This window comes from Schistocerca gregaria, chromosome 6, assembly GCF_023897955.1.
Source record: "Schistocerca gregaria isolate iqSchGreg1 chromosome 6, iqSchGreg1.2, whole genome shotgun sequence".
NCBI lineage: Eukaryota > Metazoa > Arthropoda > Insecta > Orthoptera > Acrididae > Schistocerca > Schistocerca gregaria.
The window spans coordinates 521,581,078-521,608,712 of record NC_064925.1 but is presented as its reverse complement, the minus strand read 5'-3'; the positions used below and the strand labels follow the sequence as shown (position 1 = coordinate 521,608,712).

At 41.0% G+C, this 27,635-nt stretch overlaps 1 protein-coding gene across 5 annotated transcripts in view; it reads right to left on the bottom strand.

Moving 5' to 3' along the window:
• Positions 1 to 27,635, bottom strand: part of LOC126278007 (PSME3-interacting protein) — a 74,698-nt gene that overhangs the window by 21,968 nt on the left and 25,095 nt on the right. For all 5 annotated transcript variants that reach the window (XM_049977707.1, XM_049977709.1, XM_049977706.1 and 2 more), the window contains exon 4: positions 4,803 to 5,025. In XM_049977707.1, the coding sequence (XP_049833664.1) occupies positions 4,803 to 5,025 (223 nt within the window). The remainder of the gene's footprint in view (positions 1 to 4,802; positions 5,026 to 27,635) is intronic.

Here is a 27,635-nt window from a genome sequence, read left to right as displayed (position 1 = left end):
CCTCGTCGCTCTAAGTTGGCGTGCAGCTCGTCATCGGACTGTATAAGAAGATCCCTGTGGAAGACAATGCCCTGGACTATATTTAAGCTTTTATGGGGCGTGATGATAACAGAAACATCCCCCAGCTTCTTACAAGCGATTAAGGCCTGTGACTGGGCAGAGGATGCTGTTTTTATCATGACTGACCCAGACCGCATTTTTGACAAGCCCTCCCCACCTCCCTGAACTTGTCCTCTAAATGCTCTACAAAGAACTGATGCTTCATGTACACAAAGGATTCCCCACCAGCTCTTGTACAGACTAAATACAGGAGCGAATACATTTCGCTGTCATTCATAGCCTTTCGTTCCTCCCATGGTGTGGCCAGGGAGGGGAACGATTTGGGGTAATACATGTTAGCATTAAAGTGAGCCCTAGAACGCTTAGAGACTGCTGGTGGTTGGCCACCAGCAAGAGAAGATGTGCCACGCTTCACTGTGTGTCTACATCGACATCTGAATTTATACTCCTCAAGCAACGCAACGGTGTGTGGCGGAGGGCACTTTACGTGCCACTGTCATTACCTCCCTTTCCTGTTCCAGTCGCGTATGGTTTGCGGAAAGAACGACTACCGGAAAGCCGCCATGCGTACTCGAATCTCTCTAATTTTACAGTTGTGATCTCCTCGGGAGGTATAAGTAGGGGGAAGCAATATATTCAATACCTCATCCAGAAACGCATCCTCTCGAAACCTGGACAGCAAGCTACACCGCGATGCAGACCGCCTCTCTTGCAGAGTCTGCCACTAGAGTTTGCTAAACACCTCCGTAACGCTATCACGCTTACCAAATAACCCTGTGACGAAACGCGCCGCTCTTCTATCTCCTCTGTCAACCCGACCTAGTACGGTTCCCACTGATGAGCAATACTCAAGTATAGGTTGAACGAGTGTTTTGTAAGCCACCTCCTTTGTTGATGGACTACATTTTCTAAGGCCTCTCCGAATGAATCTCAACCTGGCACCCGCCTTAGCAACGATTAATTTTATATGATCATTCCACTTCAAATCGTTCCGTACGCATACTCCCAGATATTTTACAGAAGTAACTGCTACCAGTGTTTGTTCTGCTATCATATAATCATACAATAAAGGATCCTTCTTTCTATGTATTCGCAATACATTACATTTGTCTATGTTAAGGGTTGGTTGCCACTCCCTGCCCCAAGTGCCTATCTGCTGCAGATCTTCCTGCATTTTGCTGCAATTTTCTAACGCTGCAACTTCTCTGTATACTACAGCATCATCTGTGAAAAGCATCCACCCTGATGCCACCTACTCCGACCAAGGGCCCTCCCCACGGGTGCCACCCAACCACAGCAAGGGCCACCTGGCAGGATGGCCATTGCCAGGAGCCCCAATGCCTCAGGGAGATGGACATCTACTCCTTGGCATACCTGGGGGGTTAACGACGCAGGCATCAGTAGAGTCATCCCTTTGTTGTCAGGGGGCTACAACCAACAGGGTACATGGCAGCCCCACCACAACGGACTGGCTACCGTGCTGGATATTAGGTGACAAGTAGTCCATGGTCGTCGTCAGTGCAGAAAGCGGCACTGCACTTTGCATGGCAGACAGTGCACCCAGGAACGTATCCGTGCCCAAGGGATGGAGAGCAGGCGGGACTGCAATGCAACAACGAGTAAGCTGTCAAAAGGTCTCAATGCATGATGGACCCAATGCACCAAGTAAGGCGTCCTTTCCCAATCGGCTCGCTCTTCGGAATAATTTGTAAATATGGAGGTCAAACCCGAGAGGGGACCATCACATAAGGGCCAGAATGTTGGAGACTCCTTTTAGTCACCTCTTACGACAGGCAGGAATACCGCGGGGCCTATTCTTACCCCCAAACCCGCAGGGGATACTCAGAAGAGTGTTCCTGGAGCCACTCTGTAGCAATTCTGCACATATGGGGTGTCACATTGTTCTGCTGGAATTGTTCCTGCCCACTGGAATGCACAATCAACATGAATGGATGCAGGTGATCAGACAGGATACTTACATACATGTCACCTGTCAGAGTCATATCTAGACTATTACGGGTCCCACATCACTCCAACCACACATGCCCCACACCACTGCAGAGCTTGAACAGTCTCCTGCTGACCAGCAGGGTCCACAGATTCAAGAGGTTGTCTCCATACCCATACCTGTTCACCCGCTCGATACAATTTGAAACAAGACTCATTCAAACAGGCAACATGTTCCAGTCATCAACAGTCCAATCTTGGTGCTGATGGCCTCAGATGAGGCGTAAAGCTTTGTGTCATACAGTCTTCAAGGATATATGAATGGACCTTTGGCCTCAAAAGCCCGTATCGATGATGTTTCATTGAATAGTTCACACACTGACACTTGTTGATGGCCCAGCATTGAAATCTACAGCAATTTGCAGAAGGGTTGCACTTCTGCCACACTGAACGATTCTCTTCAGTCATCTTTGGTCCTGTTCTTGTAGGATCTTTATCTGGCCACAGCGATGTTGGAGATTTGATGCTTTACTGGATTGTTGATATTCACGATACACTCGTGAAATGGTCATATGGGAAAACCCCCACTTTATCGTTACCTCAGAGATGCTGTGTCCTATCGCGCATGCACCGACTACAACACCATGTTCAAACTCCAACTGCGCCAGAAACTTGTTGTCTTATACAGGCGTATTCTGTCAGTTTACATATCTCTACATTTGAATATGAAGGCCTATACCAGTTTCTTTGGTGCTGCATAATATTTGAACAAGACTGCTGAGGACAGGAAGTGAAAGCTTCAAAAATGTGGAAACTATGGCAGATCTAACCATGCCTCCCACCTACAAGTAGGTGCAGAAAATGAATAAACCTGTTTCCTGACTAGATTACATTTCTAAGTCACTAAAAGGACAGATATCAGCAATGACCATATGAAACTGTAGGAGAGAAAAACATACTTTGAAAATAATGGTGGCAGCAGCAAAAGAATGTGAAACTAAGATTAAAGTTAGCAGTTCACTGATGTTATTAATTGCCTAAAGATATTTGAGGATCAAATGTAGAATGAGGACATCCTTTTCTTGTTCTATTGCAACAAATCTTTTGAACCTACCAACCAAGAAAGTAATAATATTTGCTGTGCTCTGGAGAGAGCTTGAACAATCTAGGTATCTTTCATGGCGCACTAAATTGTTGGAGTATAGCACAGAGAGACTGCTGAAGGATAGTTCGTAGTGCACTAAATTATTGGAGTATAGCACAGAGAGACTGCTGAAGAATAGGTATCACAAAAGCTTCTCAAATACAGTTGCAATGCATTATAATTTCCAGCGGCTGTTACCACAAATAATATTCTGGAATGGTTCACATTACCCTCATTTTCATCTTCCCCAATCTCCAAACATCACTGTGTTCCCATCATTCACAACATACACACCTTACTAGCTATGTTATGGAGTATGAAAAAATTGTGAATGTGCTTATGTTTATGCATGATTTTTGTTGTGTACACCCACTAAAGTAGGGATACAGAAATAACAGATTTTTTTCTGTTTGACTGTGCTAAGACAACCTGTGAGATAGATATTAAAGTATCTTACCAAACAGAAACGGAACTCAAAAGGGGAGACACTAACACACTGATGATAAATTAAACAAGTATACTTGTAGATTTGAAGATACAACACAATTATATATTCCCTAGACAAGTGAGTGTACGCTGCTACCTGAGGTCAGAGCTTGTGCACCAGACTTAATAAAACCACTGTTACAATATCTAGTTTCCCTTCTGCTGCTACTTAAGATTTCCAGAACAATCTTCTGTGTATTCCCATTTGAAATCTCTAAAGCAGTTGCCTGAACTACTCTCCACTTCCTCCTACTCATGGATGTAACTGATGGAAAGTTTGATACTTGTTTTAGTGAAACTACACAGCCTCCCATATTCCAGATGCTAGCATGTTATCACTGAACAATAAGGTTACTTCCACACTGGCATTTTACACACTGTGGTTGACCCACTGGGGGACGTTTGAAATGTGCACAAGAATCTCTGTGGCAATATCTATATATATGCCCTAGATAGCTGTGAGATGGATTCTGACGAGGAACGACTCCTTATTGCTGTGTCACTGAAAAGAAAAGAGATGCAAAAAAAGTCAGTGGAAGTATTGGATTCATCCAATGAAACTCAAGAAAAATACATACTCTTTTTTTAGAATTTATAAAAAATTAAAGGAAAACTCAACAGAATTTGGTAACTATTTTGGAATGTCAGTGTTGGTTTTTGATGAGGTGTTATTTTTACATAGGTCTCCAAAGAACTACATTTTCAAATTTCTTGATGTAACCATCATTACCTCAATTCCAAATTGTAGGATCAAACAATGGAAAATGCATGATGTAATGTAACAATATGACAAAAAGGGAAGTTGCCACTCACCATATAGCAGAGATGCTGAGTCGTAGACACAACAAAAAGACTGTCACAAACAAGCTTTCAGCCAGTATGGCCTTCGTCAAAAATAGACAAGACACACACGCACGCATAAGCACAACTCTCTCTCTCTCTCTCTCTCTCTCTCTCTCTCTCACACACACACACACACACACACACACACACACATGCAATTTCTTATACAAGACACAGTGAGTGGTTGTCTACAGCACAACAATAAACTCACTATGGCTTGATTTACATAGTTTAGAAAAGAATTATAGCTTCATTAAATCTAATATTTACAACCAAATATTTTATAACACCGTAAAAAGATGACCAATATATTGTGTTTCACCTGGCAGAACTCTGACTAGATGCAGTGGAAGGTGGTCGTGAACGGATCTCGGAGTTGATTCTGTCCTCAATGCTGCGTTCCTGCTGACGAGCAACTGCATCACGGAAGTCACGTATCTCTCTTGCTTCCTCCTGTGACTTCAGTCTTTCTGCCTCAAGCTTTGTTCGATCGACAAGGTCCAAGAATTCTATTTCATCATCGTCTAGGCCTTTTATCATGTTCTCTGCAGAGAAAAGAAGTTCTACATGACTTTCAGTCAATTGTGAGAACAATTCCAAGTTTTTTTTATGTAAAAAATTAGTTACACAGCTCTCATGAACTCCTTCAAGCTCAAATATGCTGAAATATGAAAGCAAGAACTAGCAGTTATGCTTTGTCAAATGTAAGCTGTTATTTTCTCATCTTTTGTGCATTGATTATTGCACTATAATTATTATTGCTTTCTGTGTTGTTCCTTGTCATCAATGCTAGGTTACTTACAACAAATTTCATAAAAAAATATCTGTAGCAAGAAACATTTGTGGAAAAAAAAGACTATGGATGCATATGGCATATTGTTGTTATGGAACATTGAATTGCAAAGAATTATCCTTTTAACACAGATCCAAAGGAAGTGCTGAAAATATGATAATTTGTACACTTTTTTTCCCATAAGGCGTAATGTATACTCTACTCCCCATCTCAATCATTTTAATAGTGTTCAGTATAATGACAAATAAAATGTTTCCAAGTGGCTCTTTTCTTAAGTTCGTACAGTTTCATTTATTATTCCATAAAGAATTGAATTAGTATCTTTAGCTCTCAAGTTTTCTACCCATACCCTTCCCTAAAAGGCTCACCTCCATTTCAACACACCGAATTATGATTCTGCTTCCTACAGAGAAACACATCTATTCTGTTTCATGGCTCTTTTTTATCGAATTTAGTATAGCACTTTGCTGTATTTTTTGAAGTTAATCTTTCTGTAGTTCACTCAACAGCAGTCATAAACCCATACATTACTCCAAATACCACAGCACCTGTCTGTGCGAAATTCCGCTTGTTCCTTTCCTTCAACCTGTGAAGTGACAACTCGTCCCACCAGTTGCAAAGGTACTTATTTGATCTGGAACCCAAAACATGGCGTTACATACACAAAACACTGTCAAAGATGAAAGTCTTGCTTGAGCCAAGAGAAATTCTAGGAAGGATAGGAAATTCAGTCTGAATGAAAACAGAGAGAAAAAGTGAAAAAACAGAGAGAAAAAGTGCAACATCAGTTGGTGCAACTGAAAAGAACATAGTGGCACTTATCAGCATTGGCACAATTGGCCTGCTCGTGCAGTTTAATGTACAATGCAATGGATTGTGAAGTGTGGAGGTAAGACAGATGTAGATAAAATTTATGTAGCTGATAAGCAACCACAGGTTTAGTACTCCGGCTGCCTGTGTGTGATTTTCAGATGATATTCCACACTTGTCTACACAAATCCAGTGCTGGCTCCCCATCTCTGCCTAAGAAACACACCACGGAAACAGGTGTTTGTTTCTCACCTAACTGAGTGCTTGCAGAGCAGCGGACAGTAGTACAGTGACAAGTCACCCCAAGCAGCCACCTTACTGAGTAGATTAGCATTCATGGCCAGAGTGGATGGTGGTGTAACAGTAAGTGCTTAGTGTGTGTGTGTGTGTGTGTGTGTGTGTGGAGATAGAGAGAGAGAGAGAGAGAGAGATGGGAGACACTTAGGGCACAAGCATGTTAGTGGACTGTTAGAATGAACACAGAGAAGAAAGGAGAGCCCAGGGGACTGTGGAGGCTCTAGAGTAGGTTAAAGGCATACGAAGAAGAGGCTAGCGTGAAGATAAAAAGGCAGGAGTGAGTGTGTGTGTGTGTGTGTGTGTGTGTGTGTGTGTGTGTGTGTGTGTGTGTGTGTGTGTGTGGACTAGGGAAGGGGGAGGGGGGAGGGGGAGGGGGAGGGGGAGGGGGAGGGGGAGGGGGAGGAGGAGGAGGAGGCGGAGGAGGAGGAGGAGTAGTAAATATTATTCAATTATAATTCAGTGTGGCTTGCAACTCAATGTGTACATCCAAAAGGGATTGTGGGTGAGGAATCACTTTTGCTGACAACAAATGTATGACAATACCTGGGTGTTTGGGTGATACACTTCACGTTGTTTGGGGGCTATCCCTTGCTTCTGAGTTGTTGTGTGTGCTGAAATAAAATCATTTTTCAGAGACCACTTTCATAACTTTTTATACAAGGTTAAGGATTACTTAAAAGGGAATCACAACAACAGAAGTTTCTTGTTGTATAAATATGGGACTGCTGATCAGGACACCACACAGCTGAAAGTATGATGTAGGACAGGAAAAGAGGAAAAGTTGCGAAAGGGTTGATAATGACAAAATGGCTAACTAAAAGCAACTTTATCGTGACTTTGCCACTGTCTGTATTGTATGCACCATAAAATGACAATTGATACACTACAATGTAGTGTCATTAATGACATCTTTCTTGCTAGACTGGAGCTTTACTTTCCTAACATAAAAGAGAGGGCAACACTGATAAAACATATGAACATAAAATATATAGTTCTGGATAAAATATAGTCCCATTATGTCTGATGCTCATTCCACATTTCTCTCTCTCTCTCTCTCTCTCTCTCTCTCTCTCTCTCTCTCTCTCTCTCTCTCTCTCTCTAAATACATGAGCTTCCAAAGATGTTAAATAACTGTAAAAAAACTGTAACGTCTTCTAATGATTCTTTGCAAACTTATCCAGAGCCCAACCAAACTCAAAGGGTCACTCCATACTAAGTGGCCCAAGAAAAAAATAATTGTTTGGTTGACCATCTCAGAAAAATTTTATATTTGCTGGGTGAATTCCCCAATGTTTAGCACACACAAAAATATATTTTTAAAAAAAAAATATTGTTTATTATTTTGAAATGGCGGCCATATTTGTTCTCAGCCACATGCTTTTCTTCGTATTTGCAAGCATCTACATTTTTTACAATTATTCAGTAGTGGATTGTCCTAAGCCTTTCAGATAAAATGCATTTAGTTCAACACACTCTGGGCTACAAATTAACATCAATATCACTTGCTGAATGTATTCATTAATATTTTTTAATAATTCAAAGTTATCAGACACAAATGAAAAAAAAACTATTTTTGAACAGTAGTTTTCCAAAGAAAGATTAATTTCTCAGCTTTAATATTCTTTTCTGCTATTACACTGTATAGTATAGTTACTTTTTTAAGAGTATCAATGGTGATCAGCTTACCCTTAAAAAAAAGGTTTTTTTTTAATTTTTCCATTTTGTGGCCTGCAATATCTTTGTTGGGGGACCAGATAAAATCTGAAAATTTTGCCGTTAATAGACCTTTATGATATCAAACTTCAGTATAAATTTCAACTTTGAGATTCAATTGGAAGTTATGGAAAAAAAATTACAAACACAAGTCAAACATCTGCGATATCTAGGCTAATGGAATAGAATATCTCAGTTACAGTATATAATTTAATCATATCTATGATTACCTACTTTTTATTGAAAATAAGCCTACTAATTACAAAACGAAGATAATGGAATGTAGTCGAATTAAGTCGGGTGATGCTGGGGGAATTAGATTAGGAAATGAGGCACTTAAGGTAGTAAAGGAGTTTTGCTATTTGGGGAGCAAAATAACTGATGATGGTCAAAGTAGAGAGGATATAAAATGTAGACTGGCAATGGCAAAGAAAGCGTTTCTGAAGAAGAGAAATTTGTTAACATCGAGTATAGATTTAAGTGTCAGGAAGTCATTTCTGAAAGTATTTGTTTGGAGTGTAGCCATGTATGGAAGTGAAACATGGATGATAAATAGTTTGGACAAAAAGAGAATAGAAGCTTTTGAAATGTGGTGCTACAGAAGAATGATGAAGATTAGATGGGTGGATCACATAACTAATGAGGAAGTATTGTATAGAATTGGGGAGAAGACGAGTTTGTGGCACAACTTGACAAGAAGAAGGGACCAGTTGGTAGGACATGTTCTGAGGCATCAAGGGATCACAAATTTAGCATTGGAAGGCAGCGTGGAGGTTAAAAATCGTAGAGGGAGCCCAAGAGACGAATACACTAAGCAGATTCAGAAGGATGTAGGTAACAGTAAGTACTGGGAGATGAAGAAGCTTGCACAGGTTAGAGTGGCATGGAGAGCTGCATCAAACCAGTCTCAGCACTGAAGACAACAACAACAACAACAACATTATATAATAATTTTTGTTTTGTTTTTATATTGACTTGCTGCCCCATCCGAAAAGTAAGTAAGTTTTTTTTTTATTTTTATTTATTTATTATTTTTTTTATGGAAGGGTGGTGCTGTTTAATGTAGTTTGTTTATTTTAGTTGAAAAATGTGCACTGCTGTAGTGTTGTGTTCAAAGTAGTCACTTATGACACAGAAGCTGTGGTTCATTAGTTTATTTTCATCTTTATAATAGAATACAAATGGATGAACTGTGGCTTGTTTGTTTACCCAGTGGTGCCCTTGTACTTCTTCTTGAACAACAAAGGAATAATTTTCCGAAAAGTCAGCAAGAACGAAGTGTTCATCAGTTGCAAAGGTTTGCTTTTTGTCTTTCGAAAATTTACTTTGAGCTTTTGCAATAAAATGATGCATTTTAAGGTTTTCAAGGTTAGCCACCAACACTTCAAAAAACTCTTCGTGATTTTATGACAGTCACCATTTCAGTTCTGTCTTGTGTCACCCATTGTTTGTATTTTATATTGTCAGGCATCAAATCGTCTTCTTCAGATTCTTCAAACATTCAAGTAAGGCTTGTTTGCCTGGATAATCTTCACATTTTCCCTTGATCATAGAATTGTAACTGTCAATATTGCATACCATAACTTCCAAAATGTCTTTATAGTTAACTCAAAGATTGGCCCCATCTATCATCAACTTTACGTTCTGACGATACAAACAAACACAAACATTATGGGTGCCAGATGCCCCTGCAACAACACACCATCTTGGTCTCAACTCGCAAAACTTTGATCTTCCAATTTTAATGTCAGGATCTTCTTTTTTAAATTGAATCTTAGAACCATTTTCTTTCACAGAAACACAGTCTTTTTTGCCAGACATCAAACAGCTGTTATTGTCATTGCCATAATACTTAATAACTTTATTGATTGTGTTTTCATCTACAAAATTATATGCACTTTTATTTTGTAATGCTGGTAAAATTCCCTGTTCTTTTACTAATTGCTTTGTTAACAAGACGTTCTGACACATTAAATTTATCACTAACTTTTGCTCGACTCCAAGAAATCGGCAGTAAACTGATAATCTTAATTTTATCCTCTTTGGTTCAAGTACTGCATTTAGTTTTCAGATCAAATCATCATATTTGATTGGTGAAATTTTAAAAATTCCATCTGCTTTAGTACAAACTGTATATTAGAATGAAACTTCCAAATTATTTTTGATTGTAGCTGCCATTTTCTCAATTTTTGGATTCAAGGCACTTAGTCTTTTACATTGACTTCGTTTTCTAATCTTACTAGCAGGCGATATACCCAGGATTACACAAGCTGTATCTACTTTTTTATTGGTTGCTGGTAAGGCACAAAATTATGTATCTGAGGTTTCACTATTTTTTCTCTTATGAATTACAAATATCTTAGAATAACATGTTGGACACAATGATTTTCCTGCTATAAGATTGACAAAATGGCTTCTATCTTTAGAATAATGATCAAATGTTATTTCTCGCTGACCTTTTGTTATAGGTTTCTTATGTTTCTCAAAAGTGTCCATCGAAGAATGACCAAACACGTGGTGAAATTTCTTTAAGTATTTCGTTTCATGGTACTTGCATGTTGATTTGACCTCTGGGCTGACTTGTAAGTAAAACAACACTTTTTCTTCTTCACTGTAATCTTTGATTAAAGCAATGTCTTTAGGATACACTCCATACACACTTATGACATGCTTCATTAACAATAACACCAAAAGAACACTGAGACACCATTTTTCAACAGCACACTTCAAGAACTTCTAGCTAAATAAGTGTGAGCAGACAATTTTTGGTGTAAGGGGGAAGACAACAATCAGACTTGTATAGGCTTGCAGATACAGTTGTTAGCCTGCTGAAACAATTACCACAGCATTGATTTGACAAATAATCAGGAGCTAGTGTATTGTGGTGTGTTACATTATGCAAATGGTATACTTTATTTGATTAGCCAACCAGATATCACAGATGTTACAAAAATGTATTTTTTACTCCTGTTTTTAATCTTTTTTCCATAACTTCCAATTGAATCTCAAAGTTGAAATTTATACTGAAGTTTGATATCATAAAGGTCTATTAACTGAGAAATTTTCAGATTTTTATCTGGTCCCCCAACAAAGATATTGCAGGCAAGAAAATGTAAAATTAAAAAAAAACCATTTTTAAAAATAGTGTATTTTTTTTACTGTAAGCTGCTCACCATTGATACTCTTAAAAAAGTAACTATACTATACAGTGTAATAGCAGAAAAAATATTAAAGCTGAGAAATTAATCTTTCTTTGGAAAACTACTGTTCAAAAATAGTTTTTTTTCATTTGTGTCTGATAACTTTGAATTATTAAAAAATATTAAAGAATACATTCAGCTAAGTGATGATGTTAATTTGTAGCCCAGAGTGTGTTGGAACTAAATGCATTTTATCTCAAAGGCAGAGGACAATCCACTTCTAAATAATTGTAAAAAATGCAGATGCTTGCAAATACGAAAAAACACATACAGCCTGGAACAAATATGGCTGCCATTTCAAAACAATAAACAATTTTTTTTAAATATTTTTGTGGGTGCTAAACATTGGGGAATTCACCTGGCAAATATAAAATTTCTCTGAGATGGTCAAGCAACCAGTGCTGGACCACTTTGTATGGCGTCGATAGGTCACATCGATCACACAAATTACAATCTTTGGAACATTAACTGCTCTGACGAACTGCCATGTTTAAGTCAGTTTGCCTTTGTACTTCATGCAGTGTTCATGTGTATCAGTCTTTATGGTAAAATATATGTGTATATAGGAAACTTGGGAATTACGATCCATATCCAGAATCCCATAACCCCAAACACACCACACACCAACCAGGTGATGGCTAAAAACACCTACAACTCGTTCATTACGAAAGTTTAATTCTTTACAACACAAAGGTTAACATTATTACATACTTTTAAACAACAACAAAAATAGGTGGTGTGGCTCAACAACACATATAGCTGTACCGTAGTTGCAGCCTCAATTGAGAGGTGCCTATGGAGAGGCAAGGCAAACGTGCTCCCTGAAGAAGGGCAGCAGCCTTTACAATAGTTGCTTGGGCAACATTCTGGATGAGTGACAGATCTGGCTTTGTAGTATTAGCAAACTTGGTCTTCTGTGCAGGTACTGTGAATGGCTAAAAGCAAGTATTTGCCAGTATTTTTCCCCAGGGCATGAAGTTCTGCTGTATAGGAAGAAGATGATGGCATCATCTGGGGTAAAATATTCTGGTGGCAAAATAGCTTCTATTGATCTACATTCTAATGGTCAGTCTGCCTATGTAACAGAGTAGTTAGGGTAGCTGACTGCCCCATGGGGGACCCTGGTTCAATTCCCAGTATTTCTAGAGATTTTTCCTTTGTGGAAGAAATGGTACAGGGTGCAGTCAGCCTCATGGGACTAGCTGGGGAGCTTCTTGACTGATGTGCAATGGTTTGAATGTCAAGAAACCAGACAAAGAATGAAAGATCAATGTAGAGACCATATGCCCCTCCATACCACTTCCAATTACACCACTGACAAGAGGATGAGAGTGGTCGATTGGGTTTGATAGAATTGCCTAGGGATAGAATGTGAATCTTTACTGTTAACTTTACCATTCTATGGGTCAGAGCATGGGAGAGAATTTGAAAGGGGAAATGGACAGGTTGAACTTAGATATAATGGAAATTAGTGAAGGGAGTCACAGGAAGAACAGGGCTTCTGGCCAGATTCATATGGAGTTATCAATATAGAATCAAATAGGGTTAATGTAACAACAAAAACAATCAATTATTGATAAAATTATTTAATTGGATAGATAAAAAATCTACTCACAAAGCGATGGCAGAACACACACACAAAAGACTGTTGTGATTGGCGAGCTTTCAGAGCCAGTGGCTCCTTCTTCAGGCAGAAGGGTTGAAAGGGAAAGAAGAAAGGTGAAGGAAAAGGACTGGAGAGATCTAGGAAAAGGGGTAGATTTCAGGAAAGCCACCCAGAACCACAGGTCAGGGGAGACTTAACATACAGGATGAGAAGGAAAGACTGATGGGGACTCCATCAGACAAGATTCGAAAACCTGAGAGCTTATAGGTGGAAGACAATGTAATAAGCAATACAGAGATTACTACTAAAACATTGGGCACAAATTAATAAGAGTGGAAAGCTAAGTGCTTTGTACATAATATAGGTGGGAGGGGGTGGTGAAAAATAGACGGTAAAGACAATGAAAGATGTAGAAAACTAAAACAGAGTGAAGCAAAGAGTAGTTACAATGAAGAAAAGCTGAGTTGGAAGAAATTAATGTAAATTAAGGCCAGGTGGGTCACAAGAACAGGGGACGTGTTGTAGTGCTAGTTGCCACCTCCAGAGCTCTGAGAAACTGGTGTCTGGGGGAAGAATCCAGAAGGCAAGTGTGGTGAAACAGGCACCAAAGTCACGAATGCCATGTTGTACAGCATGCTCTGCAACGTAACATATGAGTAGGATTACTAATGAATAAGAAAAAGGGAATGTGGGTAAGATACTATGAACAGCATGATGAATGCATCGTCACAGCTAAGATAGACATGAACCCGACACCGAAAACAATAGTACAAGTTTATATGCCAAATAGCTGTGCAGAAGGGAAATTTAATTGTGGAAGGGGGGCTAGAAATAAATCAAAGGAAACGGATGAGAATGGTAGGTGAATATGCAATGGGGGGAAAGGAATAAAAGAGAAACTCATCTAGTAGAATTTTGCACAGAGCATAATTTAATTATTGTTCAGGCTTGGTTTTAGAACAACGTGATAAGGCTGTACATGTGGAACAGACCTAGACACACAAAGGTGCAGACTAATTATATAATGGTAGGCAGAGATTTCGAAACCAAGTTTTAACTCATATTACCATAATTTATTGGTTATGAACTGCTGATTAAAGTTGAGGAAATTGCAGGAAGGTAGAAATTAAGGAGATGGAAGAACTAGATGATTACTGAAAGTTTCAGAGGAAGCATTAGTCAAGGTTTGATCGAACCAGGAGAAAGGAAGTCAGTAGAAGAGGAATGGGTAGCTTGAGAGATGAAATAGTGCAGGCAGTAGAGGGTAAAAAATGTAAAAAGAGAAGGGGCCTAGCAAAATCCTTGCTTGACATATTACAGAGAAATTAATTGGCAAACGGAGAAAATAACACCGCCTATAGGAAGACTAAATAGACCTTTAAAGAAAAGGGAAGCAACTGCATGAGTCTCACAAGAGCTCAGATGGCAAGCCAGTACTAAGCAAAGAAGGAAAAGCTGGAAGTGAGAGGCTCTATAAAGGGAAATGAATTTGAAGTCAATTTTACAAAAATGGAAGCACAAGTAGCTAAAGATGAGAGGGTAGTTACAATACTGCTAGTAGAATGTTACAGAGCACTTAACAAGTCAAAGTCGAAAAAATGCCCCCACAGTAGATGGCATTTCTTCACAATTTTTGACAGCCCTGTGAGAGCCAGCCATCTTACTCTGTGTGCAAGATATAGAAGACAGGTGAAATATCGCTAAACTTCACGAAGACTGTAATAAATTCAATTCCAAATGAAGCAGTAGCTAACAGGTCAGAATATTACCAAACTACCAGTTCATAAGTCATGGTTGCAAAATACTAACATGAATTATTTACAGAAGGATGGAAAAACTGGTATAAGCTGACCTTGGGGAAGAGCATTTTGGGTTCTGGAGAAATGCAAGAACATGCGGGACAATACTGACTATATAACTCATCTTAATAAGTTTGATTAAGAAAGGCAAACCTAGGTTTATAGCATTTGTAGACTTAGAGAAAACATTTAAAAATGCTCACTGGACTACACTATTTGAAATTCTGAAGGCACCACAGGTAAAATACCAAGAGCAAAGGGCATACAGGGTGCTTACAAGAAGTGTCACATATTCCTACAAGAGATTAATAATAGTCAAAGTTAGAAGAAAAGTTCCTATAACAATATGTCCAGAAACCAGTATCTGTAGAGACATGGGCAAATCTGTCCTCCGATTCCCATCTGCCTGTTATGTAGTAGAAGACACCATACAGAGTGCTGCCTGTGGTTACCACACAACCTGACACACTCCTCAGTTCGTTTTCAAATACACGTGGATCCATTCGGTTTGAGTCACATGCACTGGCCGGAGGCACCTGTAACACCTGCACATCACTGATGGGTTGGGCATACACCAATGCCTTTAAATGTTTCCATGCACAAAAACCCAATGGATTCAATTCCTGTGAACTGTGAGGCCATTGTATCAGAACTGCTTGACCAACCCATCGCCCAGGAAACAATTGGACAAGGTGCAGTCACATGTTCATTAGAGAATGGGATGGTGTCCTGTTGTGCATAAATCAGTCATCTTTCTGCCATCACTGTACTGCAAATTACCACCACTCACTGATTCGCAATGAACTTCAACAGTAAGACTGTCTACACTACTGACTACTACACATTACTCGTCACTAGTAAAACTGGTCACATCAACAGGAATTACGTCTTGGGCACTTTTCTTCTACTTTTGGCCAACAACACATTCTGTGGGGATATGTCACACTTTCTATTTAAGCAGCCTGTATACAGCTTGTACAGAAAACAGGATGCAGTTGTAAAGATTTTAAGGACATGAAAGGAAAGCAGTACCTGACACTACTCAATCTCTACACTGAGAAAGCAGATGAGGAAACCAAAAAAATACAGAGAACTAATTAAAGTTCAGGGAGAAGAAATAAAAACTCTGTGGTTTGCCAATGAAGTCATAATTCTGTCAGAGACAGCAAAGGACTCGGAAGAGCAATTGAACAGAACAGATAGTGTAAAGAAGACAGGTTATAAGTAAAATTTGTAGAAGAGTTTTGCTATTTGGGCAGTAAAATAACTGATGATGGCCACAGAAGAGAGGATATAAATGCAGACTGGCTATAGCATGTACAGCATCTGAAAAAGAGGAATTTATTGACATCCAACATAAATTTAAGTGTTAGAAATCCACTTCTGAAGCTTCCTAAGAATCTGTGAGATCATCATCGATAACTTCAGTAACAACAACTCACAGAAATTCTCTGCATTGCACTGCCACAGTAGTTTAGTCCACAGCTCAACGAAGGCACTACAAATCCTTCTCACAAAACAACCGAATCTGCAGTTGGTCTATGGATCTCTCCCATGCAACAGCTTCCCAGTTGTCTGGATTACAGGAGTATGCCAACACACCAACTCCTGAGAATTTCACCGAGTTTTTGACGCTGAAGTTACAGAAGACAAACTCACAAGTCCTTGGCAAACCAAAGCAATATAGACATGACGATGCCTTTGGAAAATCTCTTCTGAAGGTATTTACCTGGGATGTAGCCTTGTACACAAGTGAAATGTGGCCAACAAACGGTTTAAATATGAGGTGAGTAGAGGTTTTTTAAATGTGCTGCTACAGAAAAATGCTGCAGATTAGGTGGGTAGGTCATGTAATTAATCATACAATATCACCACACTATGATTTATTATTTAAACAGGCTACCTTAATAAAGCAAAATCTGCAGAAAGCCCATCAATGAGGAAAACCCTTATGTTTCTTCAGTAAATTTAATAGCGTATGTTTATCTACTACTACTAGCTTAATATTTATTAGATGACATTGATAAACAACAACAAGGGATACTTATTAATACAAAACATGCTGAACGGAATTTACTGATTAGGAGGGCTGAATCGAATTTGGGAGTAAAAAGATGTATGGCATAACTTCTCTAAAAGAAGGGATCAGTTAAATCAAACAACAGAAGCTCCAGGTTGGAATTTCAACAATACAGGAAAAGATATGTTGTTACTTACTGTAAAGATGACATGTTATGTTACAGACAGGCACAATTAAAAGATAAAACCAAACAACAGAAAATGCAGGATGGTAGGTATTAATTTTTTTTTCTTTTTTTTTTTGTGTGGTTTTAGGGCGCACAACTACAGTGGTCATTAGCACCCAGACTAAATTATGAATCCACTGAAAGGCACAATGTTAAAACAGCAACTAAAAAGGACAACACTATAAAAGGCACATTAACAGGCAAGGGATTAAAAGATAACAGCATAATCAAATGTCCTTAGACAGGTTTGTCAGGTGGATAAAACGAAGAACGCGAGCAGCTGCTCCTAGGTCATCTGCTAAAATTTCATCCAAAGTACATGGCAGGCCAAGATCAATGCACAGAGTATTAAATTTCGGACAGGATGTTAAAATGTGGTGTATCGACAGCAATTGCACACATGGGCAGAACGGCGCCAGCGCAGCCGTCAGCAAACGGCGGTGGCTGAACCAGCAGTGTCCAATCCGTAACTGGGCCAAAACGACCTCCTCCCACCGAGAAGGGCGTGAAGAGGTCGCCCAAGCCGTGGGGAGAGGTTTCAAAGCCTGAAGCTTGTTTTCAGTAAGTGCAGACCAATCGGCATGCCACAGCGATAAAATACGCTGACAAATGACCCAGCTAAAATCAGATGAAGGCACACAAAAAGATACGGTGCACGAGTGTGTTAACCATATACAGTTCACTGAGGCTCTGGATGGCGCTCAGGGAATCAGAGCAGATGACATAGGTAGAATGTCGGTGGCGGCGGATGTAAAGAACAGCCTGAGAGAGGGCAAATAGCTCAGCTGTGAAGACCGAACAATGGCCATGGAGCCGGTATTTGAAACTTTGTGCCCCAACAATAAAAGAACACCTCACGCCGTCATTGATCTTAGAGCCATTGGTATAAATCAAGTTGCTGAAGGAGGCGACAAAAGCGAACTCCAGGGGGTAGCAGGGCAGATACAACCCGTATTGATGGTCAAGAGAGTCGTCAAAAAAGTAACGATGTGACGGGTGGTCGGGCATTGATAATAGCCAACAGGCATACCAACAAAGCAGTATATTGCGCCGGTAGGTTAGTGGCAATTCACAGGCTTCAGCATGAAGACTCTCGATGGGACTAGTATAGAATGCTCCGATCACAAGACGTAACCCCCGATGTTGTATAGAGTTGAGGCGGCGTAAGATGGACAGCCGTGCAGAGGAGTATACAAAGCTCCCATAATCCAGCTTTGAGTGGACGATCGATCAATAAAGGCAAATTAGGCGAAAAGCTCCCCACGACGTACCGCTGAGAACACGAAGGACATTTAGGGAACAACAGGTACAATGGGCAGCCAAATATGACACATGTGGAGACCAGCTAAGTTTCCTGTCAAATGTAAGACCTAAAAATTTTGTTGTCTCCACGAATGGGAGAGCAACGGGACCGAGATGTAAGGACGGTGGGAGAAACTCTTTGTAGCACCAGAAGTTAATACAGACCGTCTTCTTGGCAGAAAAACAGAAGCCATTGGCGACACTCCATGAGTAAAGACGGTCAAGACAATGCTGAAGACAGCACTCCAGGAAACATGTACGCTGCACACTGCGCTAGATGGTAAAATCGTCCAAGAAAAGGGAGCCTAATACATCAGCTGGGAGGCAATCCATTATTGGGTTGATCGCTATGGCGAAGAGAGCGATGCTCAAAACTGAGCCCTGTGGCACCCCATTCTCCTGGCGAAAGGCATCAGACAGGACAAAACCCACACATACCCTGAACTTTCGATCCATTAAAAATGCACGAATAAAAAGAGGGAGGCAACCACGAAGGCCCCATGTATGCATGGTTCGGAGAGTGCCCCCTCCAACAGGTGTCGTAAGCCTTCTCCAAATCAAAGAACACAGCCACTGTCTGGCACTTCCACAAGAAGTTATTCATAATGAAGGTCAACAAGGTAACAAGATGGTCAACAGCAGAGCGGCGCCTACGAAATTCACATTGTACATTGGCAAGTAGGCATCGAGATTCGAGCAGCCAAACCAAACGAGAGTTAACCAATCGTTCCATCACCTTACAGACACAGCTGGTAAGGGAAATGGGTCGATAACTGGAAGGCAAGTGCTTGTCCTTCTCCGGCTTAAGAATTGGGACAACAATAGATTCGCGAAAAAAAAAACCTCTGCGAAAAAGCGGCCGAAGGCATTGGAGACATCCTCAGGGGCCACAAGGACGTCATTCGTAACCGTCAAGCCAGAAACTGGTGAGTGGAACTTAGTGCCAGATAGCCGGCGCAGGCTACCCCAGACAACAGAAGGTGCAAAACTGTTGAAGGAGCTTCTGAAAGTAGCCCAGCTGGCTTTCTTGCTTTCTTTAATAACGCGACAACACTACGCACATAATCGTTTATAATTAAAACAATTTGCCATCGTAGGGTGGCGTTTACAGGTGCGTAAAGCACGTCGACGAGCACGTATAGCGTCTCTACATGCTGCAGTCCACCAGGGGACCGGTATGTAACGTGGAGAAGTAGTAGTATGAGGGATGGAATATTCAGCAGCAGTGAGAATGACTTCCGTGAGGTGTGCGACCTGACTATCACCGCTTGGGAAGTTTTGATCCTGAAATGTCGCCCTGGAAGAGAAGAGCCCCCAGTCTGCTTTGGAGATGTTCCAACTAGTTGAGCATGGAGAGGGTGTATGATGCAGGAGATGGATAACACAAAGGAAGTGGTCGCTCGAATACGTATCAGAAAGAGCGTACCACTCAAACCGATATGCAAGTTGGGTAGTACATATAGAGAGGTCTAAATGGGAATAGGTGTGAGTTGCATCCAAAAGAAAAGTAGGGGTGCCAGTATTGAGGCAGACAAAATAGAGGTGGTTTAAAAGGTCTGCTAAAGGGAGCCTCTCGGGCAGGATGCTGGAGAGCCCCAAAGAAGATGGTGGGCATTGAAGTATCCAGTCAACAAAAATGGTGCAGGTAGCTGAGCAATAATTTGCATCATGTTTGCCCTAGTAACGGCAGACGATGATGCAGTGTTAACAGTACAAATGGAAAATGTGAAAGTGGGGGGAGTAATTCGGATGGCAACTGCCTGCAGATCAGTGTGCAATGTGATGGAATCATAGTAGATATCATCCTGGACCAGCAACATAACCCCGCCATGAGCCGGAATACCTGCCACAAGGGTTGGTCAAAACACACAGAGGTATAGTGTGCCAAGTCAATACGATCACATGGGTGTAGCTTCGTTTCCTTATTGTGAGAAGAAAAAGAAAAAGGAGAAGCAAGAAGGGGTCACCTCGAAGGCCGCTGAGGGCCTGGCTTTGAGCGAGCACTGCTGCCGCTACCAATAGGCGGAGTTATCGTCCATTTTTTCAATAGGTTCGTCAGCCACCATGTTAAGGTCGTTGGGAGGGGGAGCTTCCTCCACCAGCGGACGGCCAGATGTTCGGCTACCAGTGGTGCGGCCAGGCAAAACGGATGACGGCCTGGGGCGGCAACTGCTGGGTGGCGCAGGAGAAGAAACACGCCGTAGCGGAGAAGGAGAACTTTTCTTCCTATGAGCCTTCATGGAAGGTCGTTTAGTCAAAGAACTGGCCGATGGCCGGGAGTTCGAGATATGTAAGAAGTCTTCACGGGACGGTTTCTTCTTGAAGGCCCGTGCATCTGACTTCTGGGTCTTAGTCTTGGCAGAAGCTGATGAAGGTGCTTGTGTCTATGAGGGGTGACACGAGGAAGAGGACACATTGACCGGGCGATTTTAGCACTGGCCAAACGGATGACCGTAGCGCTAAAGGCCGGATCGCATGTCTGCATTGATACCTCCCTGGTAGGCCGAGGAGAGGCGAGGACAGTACTGTATTTCCCCGCTGGGAGCAGTGTGGGCTTTCTACTAGCAAAAAGCTTGCGAGGAGCCTAGGTGGACACTTTCTCTTTGACCCAAATTTCCTGTATACAGCATTCATCCTTGTTGATGGGACAGTTGCAAAAGGATGCTGCATGGTCACCCTGACAGTTCACGCAACGAGGAGACGGAGCTGGACAGTCACTATCATGGGCATCCCTGCCACAAGTGACGCATTTAGCCGCATTAGAACAAGACTGGAAGGTGTGGTTAAAACGCTGACACTGGTAGCAGCGCATAGGTGTCAGGACATAGGGGCGAACAGAAATAACCTCATAGCCTCGACGGCAGCTGAACACTATCAAAGGTCAAGAAAAGTGTCCGGGTCGGTACAAGGTCATTGTCGACCTTTTTCATGACCCTATGGACAGCCGTCACGCCCTGCTCAGTGAGGAAAGACTGAATCTCCTCGTCAGTCAATCCATCGAGTGATCTAGTAGATACCACACCATGCAACGAATTCAAAGTGCGATGAGCCTTCACCCGGACAGGAAATGTGTACAGGAGTGTGGCCCAAAGGAGCTTTTGTGCCTGAAAGGCACTCTCAGTTTCCAACAACAAGGTACCATTACGCGTCCTGGTACAAGACTTGACAGGTCCGGCTATGGCATCTACGCCCTTCTGAATAACGAAAGGGTTGACAGATGAAAAATCCTTTCTGTACTCAGTTCTAGAAACTACGAGGAACTTTGGGGCAGGCGGTAGTACTTTTGTCACTGGTGGCTGGTCAAGTTTCTGTTTTTGGGCAGAAGTCGAGAGAGAAGAAGAAGAAGAGAAATCCACTGCGCATGAATCCCCCAAGATTACCAGCGTATCCGATGGCGCACTCCTTCCTTGTGGGGACCCTCTCAGAGGGCGCTCCTGCCTTAGGTGAAAGTTTACACCTCAGGTCACACCTCCCGAAAAACGGACGAAGGGACCAATCGGCATGGTCGGAAAGTGTCAACTCGGGCAATCACCCCTCCCCGGGCCTGGCCTTTACCAGATGGGTACCCAAGGGCCCTACTTGTCTACCCAGGGCGGAGAATTACGCTTTACCCCGTCACTGGCTACGTGTGCGAAAGCGTGGGTCGGCCTTCAGGCATGCACAGGGAGGAAAGAATAATAAGGAAAAAAAGGGAGAGAGGGAGAGGAAGGACAGACTGTCTCAAACACCGAGGCGGAGACCATAGGGTGGACAAGAAGGCAAGGAGAAGAAGGCAAGGTAAAAAGTAAGGAATACAGTGAGAGAGGGAGAAGGACAAAGAAAGGAAGAAACCAGAATAAGCGAAAAACCAAAATAACCACAAATGTAAGTCAGTGAACCATCCGTGTCCAGACGCAGGCACAAACTAACCCCTTGAGGGGGAGGGACTTGTTTTAGCCACCTCTTGTGACTGGCAGGAATAACTCAGGCCTATTCTTACCCCAGACCCTCAGGGGGAGTAATAATATTATGAAAAGGATAACTGCTACACAGCAGATAGTGCAGATGCTGAATCACAGACAGGCACAACAAATAGACAGTCAGAAAGTGAGCTTTCAGACAACACACACACATGCAAACACACACTCTGAGGCTGTGGTCATATGTGTGTGAGTTGTGTTTGCGTGAGTGTCTGTCTGTATGCTGTCTATTTTCAACAAAAGCCTTGTTGGCCAAAACCTCACTTTCTGGCAGTCTTTTTTTGTTGTGCCTATCTACATCTTAGCATCTCCACCATATGGTGAGTAGCAAGCTATCCGTTTCATAATATTGAAACGCAGACCATTCATTCACACAAGCAAGCACCCCTTACGTACACACAACCGCCAACACCAGCAGCTCAGACCAGAATGTGGCCTGAGCTGCCGGAGTTGACGGTAATGGTGCGTCTAGGATGGTTGCTTGAGTGAATGAATGGTATGTGTTTCTCTCTCTTTTTTTGATGAAGGCTGCAGCCAAAATCTTGTGAGTAAGTGTCTTTTAATTACGCCTGTCTGCAACTTAACAAGTCATTTTGATGGTAAGTAGCAATGTATTTCTTTCCACACTGTAAATGGAATCAGCTGTTAGAACACATTCTGAGGCACCAAGGAATTGTCAATATGGTACTGAAGGAAACTGTGTTGGGTAAAAATCGTACACAGAGACCAAAGCATGAATACAGTAAATAGGTTCAACTGGATGTATGTTGCATGTTGTTATTCAGAGATGAAGATGCTTGGCCAGGAGACACTAATGTGGAGAACTGCATCATACCAGTTTTCGGACTGAAGATCAAAAGAGCAAGAAGGTATTGAAAATGAATAAAGATAAAATATACACAAAATGAAAGACTTTGTGTAAAAGCCCTTGGCATTGACTTGCAAACTGACGAGAAATAATACATAGACAAACAAATCCAGGAGCTCCATTCTGCATGTTTTATATTAATAAGTAACTCTTCTTGTCAATTGTTCCCTTATGCTCTCCCTGAAACTTTGTACAACCTCTGGTTCTTTCAGTTCATCCAGGTCCCATCTCCTTAAATTCACACCTTTTTGCAGTTTCTTCAGTTTTAATCTACAGTTCATAACCAACAGATTGTGGTCAGAGTCCACATCTGCCCCTGGAAATGTCTTACAATTTAAAACCTGGTTCCTAAATCTCTGTCTTACCATTATATAATCTATCTGAAAGCTGTCAGTATCTCCAGGCTTCTTCCATGTATACAATCTTCTTTTATGAGTCTTGAACCAAGTGTTAGCTATGATTAGGTTGTGCTCTGTGCAAAATTCTACCAGGCTCCCCGTTTCGTTTCTTACCCCCAAACCATATTCACTTACTACGTTTCCTTCTCTCCCTTTTCCTACTGACGAATTCCAGTCACCCATGACTATAAAATTTTCATCTCCCTTCACTATCTGAATAATTTCTTTTATTTCATCATACATTTCTTCAATTTCTTCATCATCTGCAGAGCTAGTTAGCATATAAACTTGTACTACTGTGGTAGGCGTGGGCTTCGTATCTATCTTGGCCACAATAAAGCGTTCACTATGCTGTTTGTAGCAGCTTACCAACATTCCTATTTTCCTATTCATTATTAAACCTACTCCTGCATTACCCCTATTTGATTTTGTGTTTATAACCCTGTAGTCACCTGACCAGAAGTCTTGTTCCTCCTGCCATGGAACTTCACTAATTCTCACTGTATCTAAATTTAATCTATCCATTTCCCTTTTTAAATTTTCTAACCTACCTGCCCGATTAAGGGATCTGACATTCCACGCTCCGATCCGTAGAACGACAGTTTTCTTTCTCATGATAACGACATCCTCTCGAATTTCAGGGAGAGCATAAGGGAACAAATGACAAGAATGGGGGAAAGAAATACAGTAGAAGAAGAATGGGTAGCTTTGAGGGATGAAGTGGTGAAGGCAGCAGAGGATCAAGTAGGTAAAAAGACTAGGGCTAGTAGAAATCCTTGGGTAACAGAAGAAATATTGAATTTAATTGATGAAAGGAGAAAATATAAAAATGCAGTAAATGAAGCAGGCAAAAAGGAATACAAACGTCCCAAAAATGAGATTGAAAGGAAGTGCAAAATGGCTAAGCAGGGACGGCTAGAGGACAAATCTAAGGATGTAGAGGCTTATCTCACTAGGGCTAAGATAGATACTGCCTACAGGAAAATTAAAGAGACCTTTGGAGAAAACAGAGCCACTTGTATGAATATCAAGAGCTCTGATGTAAACCCAGTTCTAAGCAAAGAAGGGAAAGCAGAAAAGTGGAAGGAGTATATAGAGGATCTATACAAGGGCGATGTTCTTGAGGACAATATTATGGAAATGGAAGAGGATGTAGATGAAGACGAAATGGGAGATACGATACTGCGTGAAGAGTTTGACAGAACACTGAAAGACCTGAGTCGAAATAAGGCCCCCGGAGTAGACAACATTCCATTGGAACTACTGACAGCCTTGGGAGAGCCAGTCTTGACAAAACTCTACCATCTGGTGAGCAAGATGTATGAGACAGGTGAAATACCCACAGACTTCAAAAAGAATATAATTCCAATCCCAAAGTAGGCAGGTGTTGTCAGATGTGAAAATTACCGAACTATCAGTTTAATAAGTCACAGCTGCAAAATACTAACACGAATTCTTTACAGACAAATAGAAAAACTGGTAGAAGCCGACCTTGGGGAGGATCAGTTTGGATTCCGTAGAAATATTGGAACACGTGAGGCAATACTGACCCTACGACTTATCTTAGAAGCTAGATTAAGGAAAGGCAAACCTACGTTCCTAGCATTTGTAGACTTAGAGAAAGCTTTTGACAATGTTGACTGGAATACTCTCTTTAAACTTCTGAAGGTGGCAGGGGTAAAATACAGAAAGCGAAAAGCTATTTACAATTTTTACAGAAACCAGATGGCAGTTATAAGAGTCGAGGGGCATGAAAGGGAAGCAGTGGTTGGGAAGGGAGTGAGACAGGGTTGTAGCCTCTCCCCGATGGTGTTCAATCTGTATATTGAGTAAAGGAAACAAAAGAAAAATTTGGAGGAGGAATTAAAATCCATGGAGACGAAATAAAAACTTTTGAGGTTCACTGATGACATTGTAATTCTGTCAGAGACAGCAAAGGACATGGAAGAGCAGTTGAACGGAATAGACAGTATCTTAAGAGGAAGATATAAGATGAACACATCAACAAATGCAAAACGAGGATAATGGAATGTAGGATGAAGAAGCTTGCACAGGATACAGTAGCATGGAGAGCTGCATCAAACCAGTCTCAGGACTGAAGACCACAACAAAAACAACAACAACAACAACAACAACAACAACAACTGCCCCGCCAGGACGCCGCCGCCGCAGACGCCGGGTCGCTACAGTGCAAGAACAACAACAACAAGTATCTCTTGTGTAGATATTTATCAATGTCATATAGTAAATGTTAAGCTCACAGTAGTTGATGAAATTAGCTATTAAATAATACTGAAGGACCATGAGGGGTTTTGTAATTGGATGCTTTTCTGCAAATCTTAGTGTATTAAATTTGCTTGCTTAAATAGTTTCTTATTACTACAGTGCACAAATTTAGGTTCTATCAACCACTGATATATTACTTTAATCTCTCCTAAAAGTTATAGAGCTGTTGTGTAAAGTCCCAATCACAGTCAAAGCAAAAAAAACTGGTGAGTCACAGACAGACACTCCAAAGAGACTCCTGGAACATGAGCTTTCAACCAACAAGCCCTTTGTCGTAAATAAGCAGCAAATACACACACGCGCACACGCACGCACGAACACACACGCACGCACACACGCACAGAGTCTTTTTATTGTGCCTATCTGCGACACAGCAACTATGTTATATGGTGAATAGCAACCACCCTTTTCATAATGTTGTGGAAAATATAGTAAAAATGAAAAAAAATATGGAAAATACAGTAAAAATACAAAAATGGACAACTGTGGAAAAATACCATATTGCTCTCAACATTTAAACCTAGAACACTATGGGGGAGGGTTTTTACATTGCTACTAAACAATCATAGTTTACTATTCAGAATTTTATTCAAAGGAAGTCATAAGTTATAAATTACGCACTAGTTAATTACAGTTATTAGATCTCCTATGATATATTACATACCAAATTAAATCTAAAAGTCTTGTTTTATATCCTACCCAAGCAAAAATTTTACAAGGATTTAGTAATCTAGGGTCAATCAGGAACATTTATTGGCTGACCCAGATTAATCCTCTGTACTTCCACAGCATCCCAGTCCAGCCTGGCACACTTTCACCCATGACGTGGGTTTAAACCTCTCATTACTCCAAAATCAATAATTAATGCCCTGTAGTAATCCATCTACTTTCCAGAAAGGTTCCAATGTCAAACCAAAGGACAAGAATACGTACAGCACTAACAGTTCATACAACACCTCTAAAGTGGCCCCTAACGATATCTGGTGAATCTCCACACAACAAAACAGGAATCCTGTTCAACATTAATAGTCAAAAGACACAAATAAACACAACATGTAAATTTCCAATTTACTTGCTTCAACTAAACTCTGCCAAATCTGTTTCTTTCAGTGAACACCCCCTCCAGCTAACTAATGACTCCATGTTCTACTTGTGAGGGCTCTTCCAAACAAACAGTCCACACTCCCTAACCACTGAAGACACCAAGAATAACAAAAAAGCATCTAAGCAGATTTCTACGCTCACACACGCAGATGCACTTTTGTATGCTTTGTAGGCTTTCTGTACTGGAAAAATTACCTTGTTAATCATGAAGGACCATTTGTCCCGAATTCCAAAATGATAACCCACAGACCTCACAACTTGGCATCTCATCCCCATGGGGGTTATCAGCCTAGTTATTTAATATCTAAGTCTTTTACCCGATCAGACTCCCAGCCATAGGCAGGCAATTCTCATTCATGTTAGCAACACTCCTGCTACTTCTGATCCAGTTAATTGTGTCACAGTAACATTACTGGTTTAAATACACCACATTGTGAAAACAATATTAATTTTCATTTGCTCTGACCTATAATAAGTATTGACAGGAATTTCACTCCCTTTATTTTGCATGAGCAACACATTTAACTAGTGTGCTCAGTGCCACCCATTATGTGAGTTAAATAAATGTATATTCCAAATCTTACTGGATTCAAATAAGTATGACATGATAAGAGTGGGAGATATAGCTGGCAGTGGCTTTATAGAAGGAACTACCTGCAGCAATTTAGTGAAACCACAGAAATGCAGAAGCCATTGTTTCCTAACACAGCCTTCATCAGGATCCCCCCCCCGAGACACACGTCTTTCATTTTCTGACGAAGGCTATGGCCAAAA